The 20,532-nt window shown below is 40.8% G+C and overlaps 2 protein-coding genes across 2 annotated transcripts in view; both read right to left on the reverse strand.

Annotated features, from left to right (window-relative positions):
- Positions 1-125: 125 nt before the first annotated feature.
- On the reverse strand, positions 126-9,280 carry LOC135074158 (uncharacterized). Its single transcript, XM_063968465.1, has 10 exons — positions 9,228-9,280; positions 9,018-9,116; positions 8,831-8,929; positions 8,644-8,742; positions 8,457-8,555; positions 8,270-8,368; positions 7,412-7,520; positions 7,141-7,246; positions 5,606-6,021; positions 126-5,182 (listed from the first exon to the last, which is right to left on the reverse strand). The coding sequence occupies exons 1-10, from the start codon at positions 9,278-9,280 to the stop codon at positions 5,030-5,032; spliced, it is 1,332 nt and encodes a 443-aa protein (XP_063824535.1). The 3' UTR covers positions 126-5,029.
- A 47-nt stretch (positions 9,281-9,327) lies between these two features.
- Positions 9,328-20,532, reverse strand: part of LOC135073821 (SH3 domain-containing kinase-binding protein 1) — a 31,658-nt gene continuing 20,453 nt past the window's right edge. Inside the window, exons 7-11 of the mRNA XM_063968021.1 lie at positions 20,125-20,251; positions 19,237-19,344; positions 15,361-15,494; positions 9,974-10,059; positions 9,328-9,605 (exon numbers count right to left, since the gene is read on the reverse strand). Coding sequence (XP_063824091.1) covers positions 9,343-9,605; positions 9,974-10,059; positions 15,361-15,494; positions 19,237-19,344; positions 20,125-20,251 — 718 coding nt within the window. The 3' untranslated portion in view covers positions 9,328-9,342. The remainder of the gene's footprint in view (positions 9,606-9,973; positions 10,060-15,360; positions 15,495-19,236; positions 19,345-20,124; positions 20,252-20,532) is intronic.

A 20,532-nucleotide genomic window follows, 5' to 3' on the forward strand; every position in this document is an offset into this window, starting at 1 on the left:
GTAACAAGATCAACTCATCTGTTACCAAATCAATTTTCCCTTCGCCCTACTCTTCATAATAATATACCAATATCTTTCCTATTGTAGTAAAAAAAGGGTTGACTAACAATAAAAACAATTGAAAATTTATAGATAAAGCATTTTTTATTTTTACAACAGGATGTCAACACTCCCCACTCTCTTCATTTAATATGGCATTTATACAATAATTAACGTCACCAAATAAAAAATAAAGTTACTTATTTATGTTATTATTAGTTTATCGTCGCATGTGATAGTTTACGATAATATAAGCGCAATAAACACTATTAAGGTTTATATAAAATGCAATCCAACAACATATATTTACCAGGCATGTCTATCAGATTTAAGTACTGTATAAAAACAAAACATTTGTATTAATAAATATACATTGTATACACAAACATCGAATGCATCATCTTAAGCGTTCTACCGATAAATTTACATATCAACTAAAGGAATGGTTATTTAGTGTGACCTAATTTGTGCATAATTAAAGCCATTTAAATAATTCACGAATAAAGTTATAAATGTATAAGTTAGGCAACGTCTATCACATCGTAACCTAGATCTACAACCTCTAAATTAATACTAAAAATTTACTTATTATGTACCAATATTCCTTAGTTGCAATAATAAATATGTGTTGTATAAATCCAAGATAAAGACCAATCGGTTGAAATAATGGATGGGCGAACACAACCATTTTGCATGCTCACAAATTCGAAATTAAATTTCCCATTTAAGTCTTATATATTTAGCCTTAATATAATATAGAGGAGGATCCGAACTTAGCGGCGGTAAACGTTAAAATCAATTACATCAAGATATGGTCGAGTTACAAAAAGGTACAACGTTATCTAAATAACATTTAAACAATCTCTGTACAATTACAAAAATATATTAACTGTACCTAAAATATGGCTTTTGCTTCATAAATATACAATATAGGTAGTAGTAGTAGGTATTATTGTTAAAATACCAATGAAATGAACTTTGGTTATACAATCTAAGTCAGGGAAAGATACATAGATAATTATAAATTAATGTGTATAGACATGGAATGTGTAGATCACAATTTATAATAATTAATGTACAGCGTTATGGATTGTTTTACAAACATACAATTTCGCAATATACAAATGTGCAGCAAATAAAATTAAATGGCACAAATTTTGTAATAGCCCGTAAGAACACTAATTTAGTACCTACAATTACAGGCTCTTATAAGATTGCATCGGAGTTTATACGGCGTTTAATGGAACATACGACTTAATTATAATTATTAAATTGTTGAAAAATCACATCGGCAAAACTACAAAATCTGTTACCAAAGAAAATAGAATATCATCAATGTTTCACCTTAAATTGTAATTGAACTTAATTAATAATTACTGTTTCTATGTAACATTACAAGGCCTTTTAAAACGATAGGCCAAAAGAACGTGTTAGCAACTTACACAAAATAATGATATGACATAATAACTGTTACTGTTTCATCAAAAGTTATCACACCCAATTCATACCATACTGTATTTTATGACACACAATAGTAATACGTACGATTCATTTGAACTGAGCTACCTTTGAACATGTACATTTGAACTTAATTACTTGTATTCAGTTAAATAGATAAAGTCACACATAGTACAGACGTTGTCATATCAACTTACCTACACCAATTTTTCCAGAAGATATTGAATTTCAAGCTTATAATATAAAATTCAAAATCAATTGACATTTTGTTGTAGGTTCATGAAGAGCACTTGAAAGACAAAATTCTGAAAACAGATATTCTTAAGTGCACGTAAAGAAAGAGAGAAAAGCAGTCTGAAACAGTTTCCAGAAAACTACTCAAGACGCAAATTATAAAAGAAAAGATAGTATAACGTTGACTTAGAAATATTACGTTAGTATTAAGAAAGAAGATAGTATAAATAACTACAATTTGTACTAATTACATAATAGTTTTCAAAATGTTCATCCATTTTGTTTGTAAAGGTAGCTCTTATGACTATGGCATCGATTTTACACACATCTGACAAGTTATGACTGCTTTCTTCATGCTGCCTTTCGAAGGAGTATTATAATAGCAAATTTAAGTATCAACACCGGTTTTTCTAAGTACATTTAAATATGGCCTAGAAGAAGTATCAAAATTTGATGACTGGAATGGTACGTACTTAAATGACATTAGCAGCACCTTACTCAGTATATTTCAAAATAAGCTGGCACGATAAAAAGTATATTCACATAGCTATGTATGTACACGGATTTTCTCCAATACTAAAGATACATGAGACAAGGATTTTTTCCGTCAGTATGACTTTTAGTCAAACGCTTCAGGCCCCGCGAACATAACAATATAACCATACATAAAGTCTAGAAAAAACATAGGTAAACAACAGTGTTTACTAAACACATGTTTTATACAAATACGACTGCTTCAAGACTTAAAGGTCACATTTACATTGCTTTTATTCATGTCAGCTCATTTGAATGCAATGAATAGGTGTTATGAGGATGCTGTTTCACCTACAATCTCTTCCCAGATGCCATCGAATCATCATCACGATTACTTACAAAATTGTATTACAAAATAAAATATTACATCCGAGCAATATCATAATAATAAAAAACGGTCGAGAGACCCTACGCTTGACTATGTACACAAATGTATCTTTAAATAGCCGAATCAGACTAGGTTTTTTGCAGTGTCGATTTTAGAAGATGCGAAAATAAGGCTTGCTATATGAATAAGCGAGTCGACTTTACCTTTGGAAGTATTTAATAGCCCGTTTCTAGCCCACTCATCTACATTATTCGATTTTACCACTCGATTGTGAATACTAATGCCGATTCGCTTATCTGTACAGTACTTAAGTCGCACTAATGCAACTTGTAACAAGAGAAAATTATCATAATTTTAATTATATAATCGTGACTATTTGAACATCTTTATTATTACCATACAGCGGCCAAAGCCTTACTGAACATCAAAGAACCTTACATTCAAAATTGTTTACTTCTAACTACAAAATATACTGAACATAAAGGTCATTCCAATTCCACACTGCAAACCCCACTCTTTGAATCCTAGTAGATTTTCTCTAACTAAATTTAAATATAGCTGAAATATTTATGTTGAATGCGCACAAAATCTAGCTGCCAACAATTACTAGTTAATCTACGTGGAATAACCAATCGTAGATCGTAATAGATTTTATCTAACTAAATGTAATTGCAGCTAGAGTATTAAATATCTTTCCACACTATACAATAGGTACTTGATTTGTTATATGAATACACAAGAAATCTTATTCAATTACTCTCCTGACCGCCAACCCACACCATAATCGCCCATTAGCTTGTCTAACTACTGAAGTCCGTTTAGAATACAAACACGCCAATTTTAAAGCACCTCTCGTTCTCTCAGTATAATGATAGAAAGAGCAGGCACCAGGCGTTTACTTTTATCCCAATTTCATTATTCGCTTACACGTTTAGCCACTTCTAAACGGAGTGCACAATTCACTTACACTGCCACAAACAAATTGAACTATCGAATGAATGACCGACAGTTCCGTTCAATATTTTCATTCGTTCAATTTAAATTATCCATTTAAAATCTCAATTTGGACTACTGACTGTGGGACTTTATCTTGAATTTTTAACTCACTTTCACAAGCAAAGAAAGACAATAACAGAGACATAATGGTCACCACATTCAAAGTCTAAAATGAGTCGACTATTCACATAGCACCGGTACAGGCACCTACTATGGCCTTAGCCTTATTTCATCGAAGGTTTTTAATCTGTTTGTGGCAGTTGTAATTTAAAAACGGTTGAACGATAGACGCCCTTCTATTAGGCTCATACGTGTTACATACGGGCCAAATTGTATCCTCTACTGTAAGAAATAGGGTGTGCAAAATCCGAGCATATCCCTACTATGAAGTCAACCGTTCAACCATTTCCTTAACGACAAATATCGACGTTAATGGCTGGCTCGCGGGGTGTTTTCTTCGAGAGCCAATTTAAACGTTAACCTCTCGACTTAGTGCTCAATCTCGCGAGCAGCCGATAGGTCACGCAACGTAAGTTAAGGCGATCAAAACAAGCAAAGATTTGTATCTGTATACGCTCGCCGCGCTAAATTGCATAGTGAACTATCAAGTGTTTTCTGTCTCGCGTGCAGACATAATTTGTCAAGAGAGAGGTAGTTACTGTTTTCGATATTTCAACTTGAATCTGTAACGTGTTGTATGGACTCAGTGTGCGTACCATGAGTTTACTTTAGGTGTTCGCTAGCGACTGCGTAAAAAATGAAATGGAATGTATGTATGACAACTTGTACAGCGCTCCTTACGATTGCTTTCAAGAACTAAAATCGTCAACGATTTTTCATGCACTCGCTAGCGACGACATTAACAATAATCTCATATTCACAAACGATGCTTGCTTATGTGCAATTCGAACGCACAGCGTGGAATAGAGCTCTGTGATTGGTTCGTGTGTCACCCTGTGCGTCCACGCGCACTCAGTGACTTCATAGTAATGTTTGTGAATACGAGCGTAAATGTAAACTCATGGTAAAGCTACTGTATTCAAATATAACATCAGTGTGAGTACGTATTCGCCTCAACTTTCGCTGCGCGGCCTATAATCATAGTAGGTAAATACAAATGAGTAGCTTATCTTCATAGAAACGCACCGAGTGCGGTTTGTAAGTGAGCGCGCTAATACGTATGCGGCGCGCACGCACACACTTATTATTATTTAATTTATTATAATATTGTTATTATCGTGGATTATCGGGGAGTTGCGCCGAATTTTGTCAGTGTGTGCGTGCGCGCCGCATACGTATTGGCGCGCTCACATACAAACCGCGCTCGGTGCGTTTCTATGAAGATGACCTACTCATTTGTATTTACTCTGCTATAATGTCGATATCCCTTTACATGTGCACGTAGCTAGAATACCTAGGGCGCGGGTGGGCGCGGGGCCGCTACACCTGCGTGACGCAGTGCGCGAGCTTAGCCACCTCCGCTTGCAACGCTTGCCGCTTGTCCGCCTCCGCTTGCAGCTTAGCGGAGAGCTCCTCTACCGCTGCGGTGAACATTGAGTTTTGCACCTCGATGATCTTTTCCAAATTTGATATCTGTGGAGAGATACAGTTTATGTTTAAAGACCGGTCTGTGAGCACGTAGAATTTTGACTTTTGAATTTTGTGCGAGCGCGACAGCAACATAATTACGCGCGAACGATAAGGATGGGTAGCTTGAGGTCATTGGACAAAATTCTACGTGCTCACAGACCAGACTATAGTAAACTATAATAATGTTTCATACGCTAGCATTTGAATGACCGCGGAAGTGTACAGTCAAACAAACTAGTGTTTCATAAGATTTTTGTAAGTCCACATACACTTCGTATCAATTGGAATATATTATTATCGTTTTTTTGTATCATATTTTTATCAAATGGTAAAATTCCTCAATTGGTGGAGCAGCTATGCTATTATACAGACCTACATTTTAAAAAGTTATACAATCAAAAGCCTAGAGCCTCTAAAGAAACTTACCCTACTATTGAGCTGCGCGATCAACGCCTCCGTTCCTTCACTCTTCTCAATCTTTTCTACCTTATCTTGCTTCGCAGGTTCCACTTTCTCCGCTTTTAAAGAATGCAACCGCCTCTCAAGCGTTCCAGACGCACTTTTATCCGCAGTCTTATTTGGCTTCTCCGGTATTTTCTCCTCTATTTTCTCGATTCTTTCCAGCGTGTTTGACTTTTCGAAGATGCCTGACGACCGGGAGATTATGTTTTCGGTGAGTTTCTCTGATGTTGCGACGATTTTTTCCGAGTTGGAAATGATTTTTTCGGTTTTGGCGTTCGGCGATTTGTCGGCGGGCTCGGGCGGCGGTCTTGTGGAGGCGACAGGCGGCGGCGGCGCTTGTGGCTTTTTGATTTCGTCTAACATGTTTAGGAGCGTTCGCCCTGTAGGTGAAAAATATTGTGTGGATTAGTTTTTAACAGGGATGTTATGGATATCCGTAACCGTATCCATAACCAAAACTATATATCCATAACATCCCTAGTTTATTATTATTATTATAAAAACTTTATTTCACAATAAAATAGTACAAAAGGTGGACTTAATGCTATTTAAGCATTCTCAGCCAGTCGACCCTTGGGTTATGCAGAAAGCTGTGAGTGCGAAGGTAGAGGTAGAAGGGTAGAAGTTAAAATTGAAGTTAAATTTTTAATTGATATAATATTTAAGATACATATACCTACATACATACACACATATACATACATATATACAGATACATACAAACATATAATATAAATAAATATAATTAACATATAATACCATATAATATGTGATAAATAAATAAACAATATTACGCAATCATGTGGAAAGGTGTTTACGTACTCTCATTTTAAACGATGTCCTCGTTTCCGACTCTCTGATATCTTGTGGCAACGAGTTCCAAAGGCGAGTAGCCTTCACTGTAGAGGACTTGGAGAAGAAGGCAGAGTGGTGGACAGGTGTAACAAGCCGAAGGTTTCCGGAAGAACGGAGAGTTCGGTCATGCGATTGGTGCAGGTATGTAAACTTTTCTTTAAGGTAGGAAGGAGAGGTGGGATTAGAGAGAACGGCGAAAAGAATGCCAAGAAGTCTAGAGTTCCTACGCTGACGAATGGGAAGCCAATTGAGTTGGGATCTATAACTCGAGATATGATCAAATTTCCGGAGGCCGAAAATGAATCTAATGCAACCATTGAGAAGACGATCAAGTTTGTCAGTGAGCCTCGGAAAGATCACAATAACATGCATCAGCGTAGTCAATGATGGGTGGTAGTTTTTAAGTAATGGTTGTGTGACGCTGGTGATTTGCAGTTTAAAAATGAGACGATAACGTATCGGAACGAACATAGCATCGTAGACGTCATGTTGTCTTACTCGTGGGTTATTTATTGCCTACTTTTTAAATACAAATGAGTGATTAATTTTGAAGACGCCTCTTCGAGTGATAAGGTACATAATTTCAATGTGATAACAATCAATACTAAAAGAAGTAAAATGATTAAAATTGGGTGAACATTTACCTGCAGCAGTGGGCGAATTTAATAAGGTGGGCTTAGCGGCTGGTGTCGGATCTTCCCGATTCGAATTCAGTTCTTTCTTCGAATCCAACGAGTGACGCACTTTTGTCTGAAAGATAAAACATTCTTACATTAGATAATTTTAACCAATCATTGATGTGAATATCAATACATAAATTAAGAATACCACCTTTATTGTATTGTACCTTTTATTTTCTACAATGAAATAAGCACTAAAATTGAGTGATTCGTTTTACAAAGTTTTAATACATACCTCTTCAAAACTCTCTAGAACAGACATTCGGCTGCTGATAGACGATGTGCTTTTTGACATTTCCATCGAATGCGTCGATCTTTTTTCTTCGAGGCCACATTCCAATATTCTGCAAAAATCAAAATAACATGTTATTATGAATCTTAAAGCGCAATATGCCTAAGCAAATAATGCCTGCCTGGTGTAGTGGATGTCGTAAGAGGCGACTAAGGAAGAAATATGCGAACATCAGGCTTACTCAACCCGTTTCGTTAGCGTCGTTTTGTCGTTTATTTATTTATTTAAACTTTAATGCCAAAATAAATTTGTACATAAGGCGAACTTAATGCACTAAAGCATTCTCGACTAGTTTACCTAGTTTAGTTTAGTAGTTGTGGAAATCCATGAGGAGGCCTTTATTAGGTTAGTCAAACCATAACGAGAGGGAACGTCATACCTGTCAGTACTGCCACCCCCAGCCTTGCTAGCTACGCCGCTTTCAGAGCCAGTGGACACAGATCGCGACTTGCCATCAGCCCCGAAGCTGGTCTTCTTGGCCTGATTCTATATGGGAATCTAACCCGAGACCTCTACTCTAGCATAGCTTATTTGTGTTGGTTGGTTGGTGGTAGGGCTTGTTCTAAGTCCGCCTGGCTAGCTACCACCATCTTACCTAAGTCTGTCGCCATAACAACAATGTTAACAGCATTGTTGTGTTCCGGCAGTTAGAGGTAAGATAGCCAGTTCCTCCGTGGTTGAGGATTCCGGGTGAAGCTCGCTTCCACCTTCGGCCTGATCGTCACTTACCATCAGGTGAGATACAGGCCAAGAGCTTCCTCGTTGTGGATAAAAAAAAAGCTTATTTGTGTGACGTCATACCTGTCAGTGCTGCCACCACCAGCCTTGCTGGCCACGCCGCTTTCAGAGCCAGTGGACACAGATCGCGACTTCCCATCAGCCCCGAAGCTGGTCTTCTGGCTTGATTATAGAATCAGGCCAGAAGACCTATATGGGATTCTAACCTGAGACCTCTACTCTAGCATAGCTTATTTGTGTGACGTCATACCTGTCAGTGCTGCCACCACCAGCCTTGCTGGCCACGCCGCTTTCAGAGCCAGTGGACACAGATCGCGACTTCCCATCAGCCCCGAAGCTGGTCTTCTGGCTTGATTATAGAATCAGGCCAGAAGACCTATATGGGATTCTAACCTGAGACCTCTACTCTAGCATAGCTTATTTGTGTGACGTCATACCTGTCAGTGCTGCCACCACCAGCCTTGCTGGCCACGCCGCTTTCAGAGCCAGTGGACACAGATCGCGACTTCCCATCAGCCCCGAAGCTGGTCTTCTGGCTTGATTATAGAATCAGGCCAGAAGACCTATATGGGATTCTAACCTGAAACCTCTACTCTAGCATAGCTTATTTGTGTGACGTCATACCTGTCAGTGCTGCCACCACCAGCCTTGCTGGCCACGCCGCTTTCAGAGCCAGTGGACACAGATCGCGACTTCCCATCAGCCCCGAAGCTGGTCTTCTGGCTTGATTATAGAATCAGGCCAGAAGACCTATATGGGATTCTAACCTGAGACCTCTACTCTAGCATAGCTTATTTGTGTGACGTCATACCTGTCAGTGCTGCCACCACCAGCCTTGCTGGCCACGCCGCTTTCAGAGCCAGTGGACACAGATCGCGACTTCCCATCAGCCCCGAAGCTGGTCTTCTGGCTTGATTATAGAATCAGGCCAGAAGACCTATATGGGATTCTAACCTGAGACCTCTACTCTAGCATAGCTTATTTGTGTGACGTCATACCTGTCAGTGCTGCCACCACCAGCCTTGCTGGCCACGCCGCTTTCAGAGCCAGTGGACACAGATCGCGACTTCCCATCAGCCCCGAAGCTGGTCTTCTGGCTTGATTATAGAATCAGGCCAGAAGACCTATATGGGATTCTAACCTGAGACCTCTACTCTAGCATAGCTTATTTGTGTGACGTCATACCTGTCAGTGCTGCCACCACCAGCCTTGCTGGCCACGCCGCTTTCAGAGCCAGTGGACACAGATCGCGACTTCCCATCAGCCCCGAAGCTGGTCTTCTTTGCTTGATTCAGCTTAAGCTCCTCCATCCACGGCGCCTTGTGTTTCTCCCACTCGCGAGCGCGAGGTTTTATTTCTTCAGCTTTCTCGGCTGGCGGCTTTTCTCTTTCTGTTGGTACTGTAAGATAGGTTGTTGTAAGTAAACATGGTATAATCGGTGTTAAACATAAATATGCATTTTTAGTTTTGGTAATTCTGTAATATGCTATTGCTTGCTACATTTTTGGACTAAGTATGTCCATAATTTTGGTCTTCTCTCTATAGTTCCCTAAATGAAATCCCGAATATCTATAATAAAAAAGTAAAAGTAAAAGTATTTTATTTGCCAACAAAAGAATTACAGTTTGTTTATCTAGCGGCTTCTGCACTAAGCTGTGCTTGTGTCGCGGCAGCCTTATCGTATAGCCTTATAATGCTAAAGCTCAGTCAGTTTAGTAGCCTACTCTGTACAGAGTTCATTAATATATCAATTATTTATTTATTTACCTTCGTGGCCATTGCTGAGCCCGATCTGTTGCGGCGTGTCATCCCGTAGAGCCTGACTGGGCGGCCGTCGGCGGGGCGCTTTGACTCTGTAACACAAAAAAACATTAATTAGTTTAATTATTTTAGATTTAATTTCGATGTCATAACAATTTTGTTTGTCTCAGTGTGCAATCAACAGGACACCCGAAGGCCCGTGAAGCGCCGGCCGCCTGGTCTAAGTGACCGCGCTGCTGTTGTAAAATCGCTCCTACTACAATTGCATAAGGTGCAGGTCCCACTCGTCGCGCTGCTGTTGTAACATCGCCCCTATTACAACTACATAAGGACTACATACCGGAGTGCAAGTACAGTTTTGTTCCCCAGTCGATGAAGCACAAGATGTCGTGCCCTGAGTGCCCGAGCAACTGCACGCAGGATTTAATGAATGCTACTGACAACGCCACTCTTGTAGCGGAGTTTTGGGCTGACGCTGTGTAGGTTTGTTGCAACTAGAGATGAAACGGATATCTGGCAACTATCCGGTAGGTAAGAAAACGTTATTATAATCAGTCAAGTCTTTATTGTTTTCTCTTCAAATTGCATTAAAATTGAACTTATAAAGCGCCTTTTTACTCTAAGGCGGTTATCACACTGCGCCGCGCTCCGCCGCGGTACGCGGGACGACAGATTTAATCATTGTATGCAAGAACCTCAGTTTGTATAGAAAACACGCGCGGCACAACACACTGACAACACGTCTGCGCGCGGGATTTTTTATATGAAATCACGCGGACCGCAGCGGAGCGCAGCGCAGTGTGATAATCGCCTAAAAGGTATCAAATTAGGTATTAAAAAAGAAAAAGAAGGATTCATAGTCTAGATTTTTTTTAAATACTCGCAATATTCAGGACATCTACATAACCCCTCCCATAGTCGGGTCTTTTACCTTTATAATTTCTCAAAACAAAATTGGTAGTACGTAAGTTAGTATCTACTGTACTTGCCACAAACTTGACCTCCCCGGGACAAACTTGACCTTCATTGGTTGGGTTTTTGTGGCGGTCAAGCTGTAGATCCTGGCTACACAGGAGTTGCAGTGGTGGGAACGAGAGGTGGGAATAGTCCCGATTGTACTTGCCACTTGGATACCTTGGTGATAAATACTTAAATGAACTTTGAAACTCTAAACCCATAATATTATCACCATGAAATGCAGTATAGTCATTATTAACTACCTAACTAATGTTTGTTTACGTATAGCATTTGCGAACCAAAAAAAAATTTATAGGTTAGATTAAACTTGATTATACTTTTATAAGTCACTAGCTGACCCGGCGAACTTCGTACCGCCTTAGCGTAGAGATTTTCTTTATATTTTTTTCCGTAAAAACCTTGTACAGAGTATTAGAAAACTACAAAAAAAAAATCAGCCAAATCGGTCAAGCCGTTTTCATGTTATGTCGTGACAACGGAAAACGGGTTTCATTTTTATATATATAGATATTGAATATTTTTTTTTTATGTTTACTACCCGCTCTTATGTTATAACGACATAAAACGAGATAAAACTTACCAAATTCAAAATAAATCACTCGAAAACTCGCCACTACAACAAAACAAAACTAACAGCAAACAAACAAGCGAGCGAATCACGACATTGGCTCTGATCGGATTCATTCACTCATTCAACGCGCCGAACATGACCGATAACAGCGCGGAAACTCCCGAATGCACATTCGGTTTCGGTCGTAGTTTCGGCAAGTTTGCCGCCGAAAACGAAACTAAACCGAAACTCGTGTTTTTACCGTTATATTTTGTTTTTATAATTTCTATTCAATTTATTGTCCCGAAGCAGTGGTAGGGTTAATATTGGGACGTGTAAAAGCGCTTTTTTAAAGCCTATTTGCAAAAATAAATGAATTTTATGAATTTTATGAATTTTATGAATTTTTAATCACAATTATATGATATGTTATTTTTTATTATTGCAAAAACCGATAGCTAATAATTTGTTACGTGGCTGGTGGACGTGGCAAATGTCAACTTGACAAGTGACATTTTTTTTTTTAATTGATATTTTTTTTCTCTGTCTGTAGCATTGGTTTTTGTTTTTGACATGTGTATGTAATGATTATTAATAATATTGTTATGTTTTAATTTGGAATGATGTATTTTGTTATTATTTAATTTTAATTTTTTGAATGATTAATTTATGGTTTTTATTATTATTTTTTTTTCTAATTTCTTTATTTTTTTTTTGTATAGCGCTGCAAAAGGCACCCACTGAAAATCAGTGTCTTGGCAGTCACACTGTCAAGATATTACTGAGTGGGTGACCTTTTTTGGCAACTTAGTTATTATTTTTTGTGTATGTCTATGTTACCTGAATTTTATTTGTTGTTGCCAAAATAAAGTTATTTTCTTTCTTCTTTCTTTCTTTCTTTCTTACCGAAACTCAACCGAAAACGAAACCGAAACCGAACATTCGGTCGGACACTAGTGTGCTCTTAAAAAGAGTTTAAAACTATTGTACAGTCAACAGCATTTTGTTGCAAAATAACACTTAATACATTGAAATAAGATGCCACAGAATGACGATTGATGTGCTGTCGTCTGTACAAGATTTCAAATATTGAAATTTTAATTAATTTGATATGACTCATATTTGGGGAATCATGAGTAGTCTTATTTTAAAAAGAATGCCAACGATTTCAAAGTCACCCTGTATAATGCAGTTCAGTCAGATTACGCAGCAAGTAAACTAATTGAATTTTCGCTATTCAATCACGTGCACATAGGGTAAACCACCCAATCATTGGCACTCTACCAATTTATTGGCATGCTCCAGTTTTTTAAGAAAATTAAGGTTGTTTGTAGCCAAACCTTATATTTTTTAGTAGAAATTGTAGAGTAATATCATTTATTACTCAACTGGCTACACACGTCTTTTATTTTTTCAAACATCGCGGCGCATCAACCATTTGTTTGACAACCCGGGACCTAAGCGAAAAAAACAATCGAAATATTCGTTTTTTACTAAGGTAAGAGCTATTATAATCTTTGAAAAAAATGCAAATCTACCTTGTTGTTCTTATACATAATCATTTTTTCTCATTATTGAATATATTAACTGCCTTTTTAAAACATTATTTTATAATTTAACCGCCAACTTTTAATTATTTGTGGTGTGCCAACATTTGGTATGCGTAAAATCTGTTTATCCATTTTATTGGCACACATGCCAATAAAAGGGTATTTAAAATAATTTGAGTTTATTAAAAAATATACCTTGTTTGTCTCAAAATTGAGTTTAAATTTCATTTAAAATATTTTCTAACGTTTTGGATACACCAATCCAAATGTTGGCCCACTGCCAATTATATAAAATCCATTTATTGGCACGGGTGTCAAACATTGGTTTAAAAGGTGCCAATAAAAAATATTATCTTTTAAGCCACTTTCAAAGCCTTTCAAAGTCATATTCCACTAATCCCCGTTGACAATCCCCGTCAACGGGGATTAGTGAACTTTTTGTTCATTAATCCCCGTTAACGCCAATGGAGTTTATAATGGGGATTAATGAACTAAAAAGTTAATTAATCCCCAGTACGTTAAAAATAAAATACTAATGTAAGAATCAGGTACCTTCTATTTATTGCTGGATAAGAACTCACTTATTATTTTTATTATCAAATTAAATTAAATTTAAGACTGATTAAAATACTTAAACAAATTTTACACTTACCTGATTAACCAAAAGCACTATGGATATTGAATTGTTATTCCCCATTCATCATTTAAAAGAAGATGGAAATGATTACATACAAATTTGGGCCAAGATGTAACAAGATAAAAATGGTGTAAATTAATAGCTTTGTATTCAGGCTTAAATCTAATTTAATTTGATTATAAAAATAATCAATAAGTGAGTTCTTATCCAATAATAAATAGAAGGAACATGATTGTTACATTAGTATTTTATTTTTTAACGTAGTTTTCTGAATAAAGAAAAATAAAATAAAGTAATGGGGATTAATGAACTTTTTAGTTCATTACCTAATCCCCATTATAAGCTCCATTGGCGTTAGCGGGGATTAATTAATAAAAAGTTCACTAATCCCCGGGATTAGTGGAATAAGCCTTTAAAAGGCTTTGAAAGTGGTACCACGGTCTACTATACAATTCAAATTGAAACATCTTGATCATCGCTCTAAGCCCGGTCCGCTCACAATTTTAACTGACGAGGAAGAACAGCTTTTTGTTGACTGGATAAAATAAAAATCAGTAGCAGAAAAAGTATTTCCGAAGAGAAAAGAAGATTTGATAATAAGTGTTTATGGAAAGTTTAAAACCATATTTAAATATAAGCGTTTGAACTGATATGTTATGTTCCTATACAAATAATGTTACTTTTCTTATAACAAAGGATTTTATTTTGTTTATTTCTATCATGAATCTCTTTAAAACCTCTACATAAGACCTAGCAGCTATTTTTCAGTCTTGCGAGAACAGTGCCAATAATATGTAATTATCACTGCCAATAAAAGGTTTGGCTATGCCAGGAACTGGTATTTTGAGGATTTTTTTTAAAAGGTACACTATATTGAATAAATGATTTAATTTATTAATGATAAGTACTTTATAATATTCTACAAAGATTAAAAGACCAATGTAAATGTTTTTTTCTTTGGTAAAACATATTTTTACATGCGAATTTTACCGGTTTTGTGAAGTAGCTGCTTAAAGTGCCAATAATTGGGTGGTTTACCCTACTCACGATGGCAACCGAAATCACCCGAATTCTGACATTCTATTCGAACAGATTCTATTTTCGAAAAGTGTGACTTGTCTAGTCTACTAGACCCACTGATCGCGTTTGAAGCACCTGTGCAGCGCTAAACTCGTTACGACATGCAACATGACAATGGGACAACTATCCGGCCGCCGGATATCCGGCTATCCGGCCTAGCAGCTCGCCGGATATCCGGTATCCGGTATCCGGCCAAACAACTATCCGTTTCATCTCTAGTTGCAACATCGCTCTTATTACTAACTGCATAAAGCTCACCTGTGAGCGCGGGCGTGGTTGAGCATGGAGTTGCGCTCGACGTGGTCCAGCGTGCAGGCGGGACAGTCACCGCGCTGCTATTGCAAAATCGCTCCTACTACAACTGCATAAGGTTCAGGCCCCACTCGCCGCGCTGCTGTTGCAACATCGCTCTTATTACTAACTACATAAGGCTCACCTGTGAGCGCGGGGGTCGTTGAGCATGGAGTTACGCTCGACGTGGTCCAGTCACCGCGCTGCTATTGCAAAATCGCTCCTACTACAACTGCATAAAGTTCAGGCCCCACTCGCAGCGCTGCTGTTGCAACATCGCTCTTATTACTAACTACATAAGGCTCACCTGTGAGCGCGGGGGTCGTTGAGCATGGAGTTGCGCTCGACGTGGTCCAGCGTGTTGGACGGCGGGCGCGAGGCGGCGGCGCCGTCGGGCCGGTCTGCTATTGCAACATCGCTCTTATTACTAACTACATAAGGCTCACCTGTGAGCGCGGGGGTCGTTGAGCACGGAGTTGCGCTCGACGTGGTCCAGCGTGCTGGCGAATCCCAGTCACCGTGCTGCTATTGCAAAACCGCTCCTACTACAATTACATAAGGTGCAAGCCCCGCTCGCTGCGTTGTTATTGCAACATCGCTCTTATTACTAACTGCATAAGGCTCACCTGTGAGCGCGGGGGTCGTTGAGCATAGAGTTACGCTCGACGTGGTCCAGCGTGTTGGACGGCGGGCGCGAGGCGGCGGCGCCGTCGGGCCGGTCCCACTCGCAGCGCTGCTATTGCAACATCGCTCTTATTACTAACTACATAAGGCTCACCTGTGAGCGCGGGGGTCGTTGAGCATAGAGTTACGCTCGACGTGGTCCAGCGTGTTGGACGGCGGGCGCGAGGCGGCGGCGCCGTCGGGCCGGTCCCACTCGCAGCGCTGCTATTGCAACATCGCTCTTATTACTAACTACACAAGGCGCACCTATGGGCGCGGGGATCGTTGAGCATGGAGTTGTGCTCGACGTGGTCCAGCCGGTCTGCTGTTGCAACATCGCGCTTACCACAACTACATAAGGTTCAGGCCCCATCGCCCCTGTTACATCACAGCTGCTGTTGCAACATCGCTCTTATTACTAACTGCATAAAGCTCACCTGTGAGCGCGGGGGTCGTTGAGCATGGAGTTGCGCTCGACGCGGTCTAGCGTATTGGATGGCGGTCGCGAGGCGGCGGCGCCGTTCGGTCGGTCTGCTATTGCAACATCGCCCCTGTTACATCACAGCTGCTGTTGCAACATCGCTCTTATTACTAACTACATAAGGCTCACCTGTGAGCGCGGGGGTCGTTGAGCACGGAGTTGCGCTCGACGTGGTCCAGCGTGCTGGCGAATCCCAGTCACCGTGCTGCTATTGCAAAACCGCTCCTACTACAATTACATAAGGTGCAAGCCCCGCTCGCTGCGTTGTTATTGCAACATCGCTCTTATTACTAACTGCATAAGGCTCACCTGTGAGCGCGGGGGTCGTTGAGCATAGAGTTACGCTCGACGTGGTCCAGCGTGTTGGACGGCGGGCGCGAGGCGGCGGCGCCGTCGGGCCGGTCCCACTCGCAGCGCTGCTATTGCAACATCGCTCTTATTACTAACTACATAAGGCTCACCTGTGAGCGCGGGGGTCGTTGAGCATAGAGTTACGCTCGACGTGGTCCAGCGTGTTGGACGGCGGGCGCGAGGCGGCGGCGCCGTCGGGCCGGTCCCACTCGCAGCGCTGCTATTGCAACATCGCTCTTATTACTAACTACACAAGGCGCACCTATGGGCGCGGGGATCGTTGAGCATGGAGTTGTGCTCGACGTGGTCCAGCCGGTCTGCTGTTGCAACATCGCGCTTACCACAACTACATAAGGTTCAGGCCCCATCGCCCCTGTTACATCACAGCTGCTGTTGCAACATCGCTCTTATTACTAACTGCATAAAGCTCACCTGTGAGCGCGGGGGTCGTTGAGCATGGAGTTGCGCTCGACGCGGTCTAGCGTATTGGATGGCGGTCGCGAGGCGGCGGCGCCGTTCGGTCGGTCTGCTATTGCAACATCGCCCCTGTTACATCACAGCTGCTGTTGCAACATCGCTCTTATTACTAACTACATAAGGCTCACCTGTGGGCACGGGGGTCGTTGAGCATGGAGTTGCGCTCGACGTGGTCCAGCGTATTGGATGGCGGTCGCGAGGCGGCGGCGCCGTCCGGCCGGTCCCACTCGCAGCGCTGCTATTGCAACATCGCTCTTATTACTAACGAAATAAGGCTCACCTGTGAGCGCTGGGCATAGAGTTGCGCTCGACGTGGTGCAGTCACCGCGCTGCTGTTGTAACATCGCCTCTATTACATACTTCATAAGGTTCAGGCCCCACTCGCCGCGTTGCTATTGCAACATAGCTCTTATTACTAACCACATAAGGCGTACCTGTGAGCGCGGGGGTCGTTGAGCATAGAGTTGCGCTCGACGCGGTCTAGCGTACTAGCGGACGAGTCCCAGTCACCGCGCTGCTATTGCAAAATGGCTCCTACTACAACTGCATAAGGTTCAGGCCCCACTCGCCGGGTTGCTACGGCAACATCGCCGCTTTTACATCACAGCTGCTGTTGCAACATCGCTCTTATTACTAACTGCATAAGGCGCACCTGTGGGCACGGGGGTCGTTGAGTATGGAGTTGCGCTCGACGTGGTCCAGCGTATTGGACGGCGGGCCCCAGTCACCGCACTGCTGTTCCAAAATCGCTTCTACTACAACTGGATAAGGTTCAGGCCCGCCCCATTCGCCGGGTTTTTACGACAACATCGCCCTGTTACATCACAGCTGCTGTTGCAACATCACCCCTATTACAACTGCATAAGGCGCACCTGTGAGCGCGGGGGTCGTTGAGCATAGAGTTGCGCTCGACGTGGTCCAGCGTGTTGGACGGCGGGCGCGAGGCGGCGGCGCCGTTCGGTCGGTCTGCTATTGCAACATCGCCCCTGTTACATCACAGCTGCTGTTGCAACATCGCTCTTATTCCTAACTACATAAGGCTCACCTGTGAGCGCGGGGGTCGTTGAGCATGGAGTTGCGCTCGACGTGGTCCAGCGTGTTGGACGGCGGGCGCGAGGCGGCGGCGCCGTCCGGCCGGTCCCACTCGCAGCGCTGCTATTGCAACATCGCTCTTATTACAACTACATAAGGCGCACCTGTGGGCGCGGGGGTCGTTGAGCATGGAGTTGCGCTCGACGTGGTCCAGTCACCGCGCTGCTATTGCAACATCATCCCTACTACAACTGCATAAGGTTCAGGCCCCACTCGCAGCGTTGCTATTGCAACATCACCCCTATTACAACCACATAAGGCGCACCTGTGAGCGCGAGGGTCGTTGAGCATAGAGTTGCGCTCGACGTGGTCCAGCGTGTTGGACGGCGGGCGCGAGGCGGCGGCGCCGTCCGGCCGGTCCCACTCGCCGCCGCTGCTGCTGCCGCTGCTTACTGTCGTCGATGAAGATTTCTCCCTGTTGGTAAGGCAATAAGGTTCAGTTTTGAACAAGGTTGAGATGATGCGAGAGAGATTTGTGATGGCAACCAAAGAACAATGGGACAAAACGTCCCCAGAACTGTAGCACTTTAATACGTACCTTATATGATAGACCATGCTAATACTATTATTTTATTGTATGACAGCTCAAGTGTGACTTGTCTTAGAAAAAAGTTATATCAAAAATAAAAATTCATAATCAAACCTGAAAAAATACATGCTAAATCACTTTTGACCAACTTCAAAGGGTATCGCTTGACCCCGGGACAATTCGACTCCTGCGACAACTCAACCCCTGCGACAACTTGTTTTTTTTAACACTCAATTCTTTGACTTGCTTCAAATGGTTTCACGACTGCTCGACCCACATCATAGTATTAGAATGTACTATCATTAAGGTAGGTATTAAAGTGCTACATTTCTGGGGACGTAGTCCATACAAAATGTCCCATTGTTCTTTCGTTATTTATACGCTCGTCTCCGCTCAATTTCAATTGAAACGGTTTTGAGCAGACTGGGGAAGAGATGTGCGGCGTTTCCATACAATGTACGTTATTATTTATGTCCGCTCTGGTTTTGTAGAAATAACCTTTGAAATTTTTTAGCTCTTTTCACCAGCAAGTAAAGATAATATTTAAAGTGGTAACAAACATTATTACAAATAATATTAAATTTTCATACTAACTTGTCTGTAGAAGATAACATTTTGGTCTTCAGGCCGCTGAACAAGCCGCCTACGCCTGCGCTCGGGGTCGGACTTTTCTTCAATGGCACTGGAGGTTTCTTAATCTGGAATATTAAATAAAAGTTAGGCAAATCCCAAGTCAAATTGACTATTTCAGATGGATGTCATCAAGCTTTTACTTGACTTAACATATAAATGGGCAGTAACATTTTAATCGATATTAATGCAATTTAGGAATATAACGTTTTAGCTCTAAACACTTTAAGGAACAGAAAAGTGACGAAACTGCAACTCTAGTACTTTAAAATTTCATATTCGAATGCATTGTCTTTTAAAGTAAGTAAAGTTTCCGATATTGTGTAATAATGACACAATATAACAAAAACAATTCAAGCGACTAATTACTTCCGATAGCGGAATACAACACAAAACAGTTTTTAATATAAAGTCGTTAGACTCGAAAACTTGCCCGTTAGGTTTCTCGCATACGTAATCGTACTGTATCTAGCACCGTCTAAGGCGAATAAAATATTAATTTATGGTCATATTTCCATAAATAAGGTGCATAGTTTGATGCAAATGCAACACATAAATACTGTCGCTTTCCCTCTATCGGAAGCTTAAAGCGTTAGCTATAATATACGTGTGACTATATTTACTTTATAATACGTAACTAACTAAGAACCACAAATAATGGTTGTGAAGAGTAGTAACCCATATTTGTTCGTAATCACTATTAGGCAGTTGATTTGGTACCCCGTAACTATGCTTCAGATACAAGCATATTTTCAAGGCTGTAATGGTTACATATTCAGATGGGTCTTAGTCTTACGCGGTTAAATAATGAAAAACACCATCAGTTTAACATAACAATAGAACTTTACCTGTCCGTCCAACGTCCCGTCGTTGACAGACTCGTTGTGAATGAGCTTCTCCGACTCGGTCTTGTTTGTGTGGGTTACTGTATTCTGTGTGGTACTCTCCTTGCTGATTGTGTTTTCTTTGTGCAAACTGGAATTATAATAGACAATTTATATACCAATATAATGATGACGATTTTATAAAAATATATTATTTTTGATCAACATTTTATTTATGAGTATGGCGTTATGTTATTGCATAGCGAATATTTATGATAACAGATTTCCATAAAATGCTAACTATGATTACAACTTAGCCTATGAAGTTGTGGCCTAATTCACGTATTTTGACAGTCAAAATCTCGTTGACGTTTAGAAGTCGTCCTATTGAAAAACATTTCTAAATCCGTATTCACAAGGGTCATTTGGATA

Source organism: Ostrinia nubilalis, chromosome 8 (assembly GCF_963855985.1).
Source record: "Ostrinia nubilalis chromosome 8, ilOstNubi1.1, whole genome shotgun sequence".
Classification (NCBI taxonomy): Eukaryota; Metazoa; Arthropoda; class Insecta; order Lepidoptera; family Crambidae; genus Ostrinia; species Ostrinia nubilalis.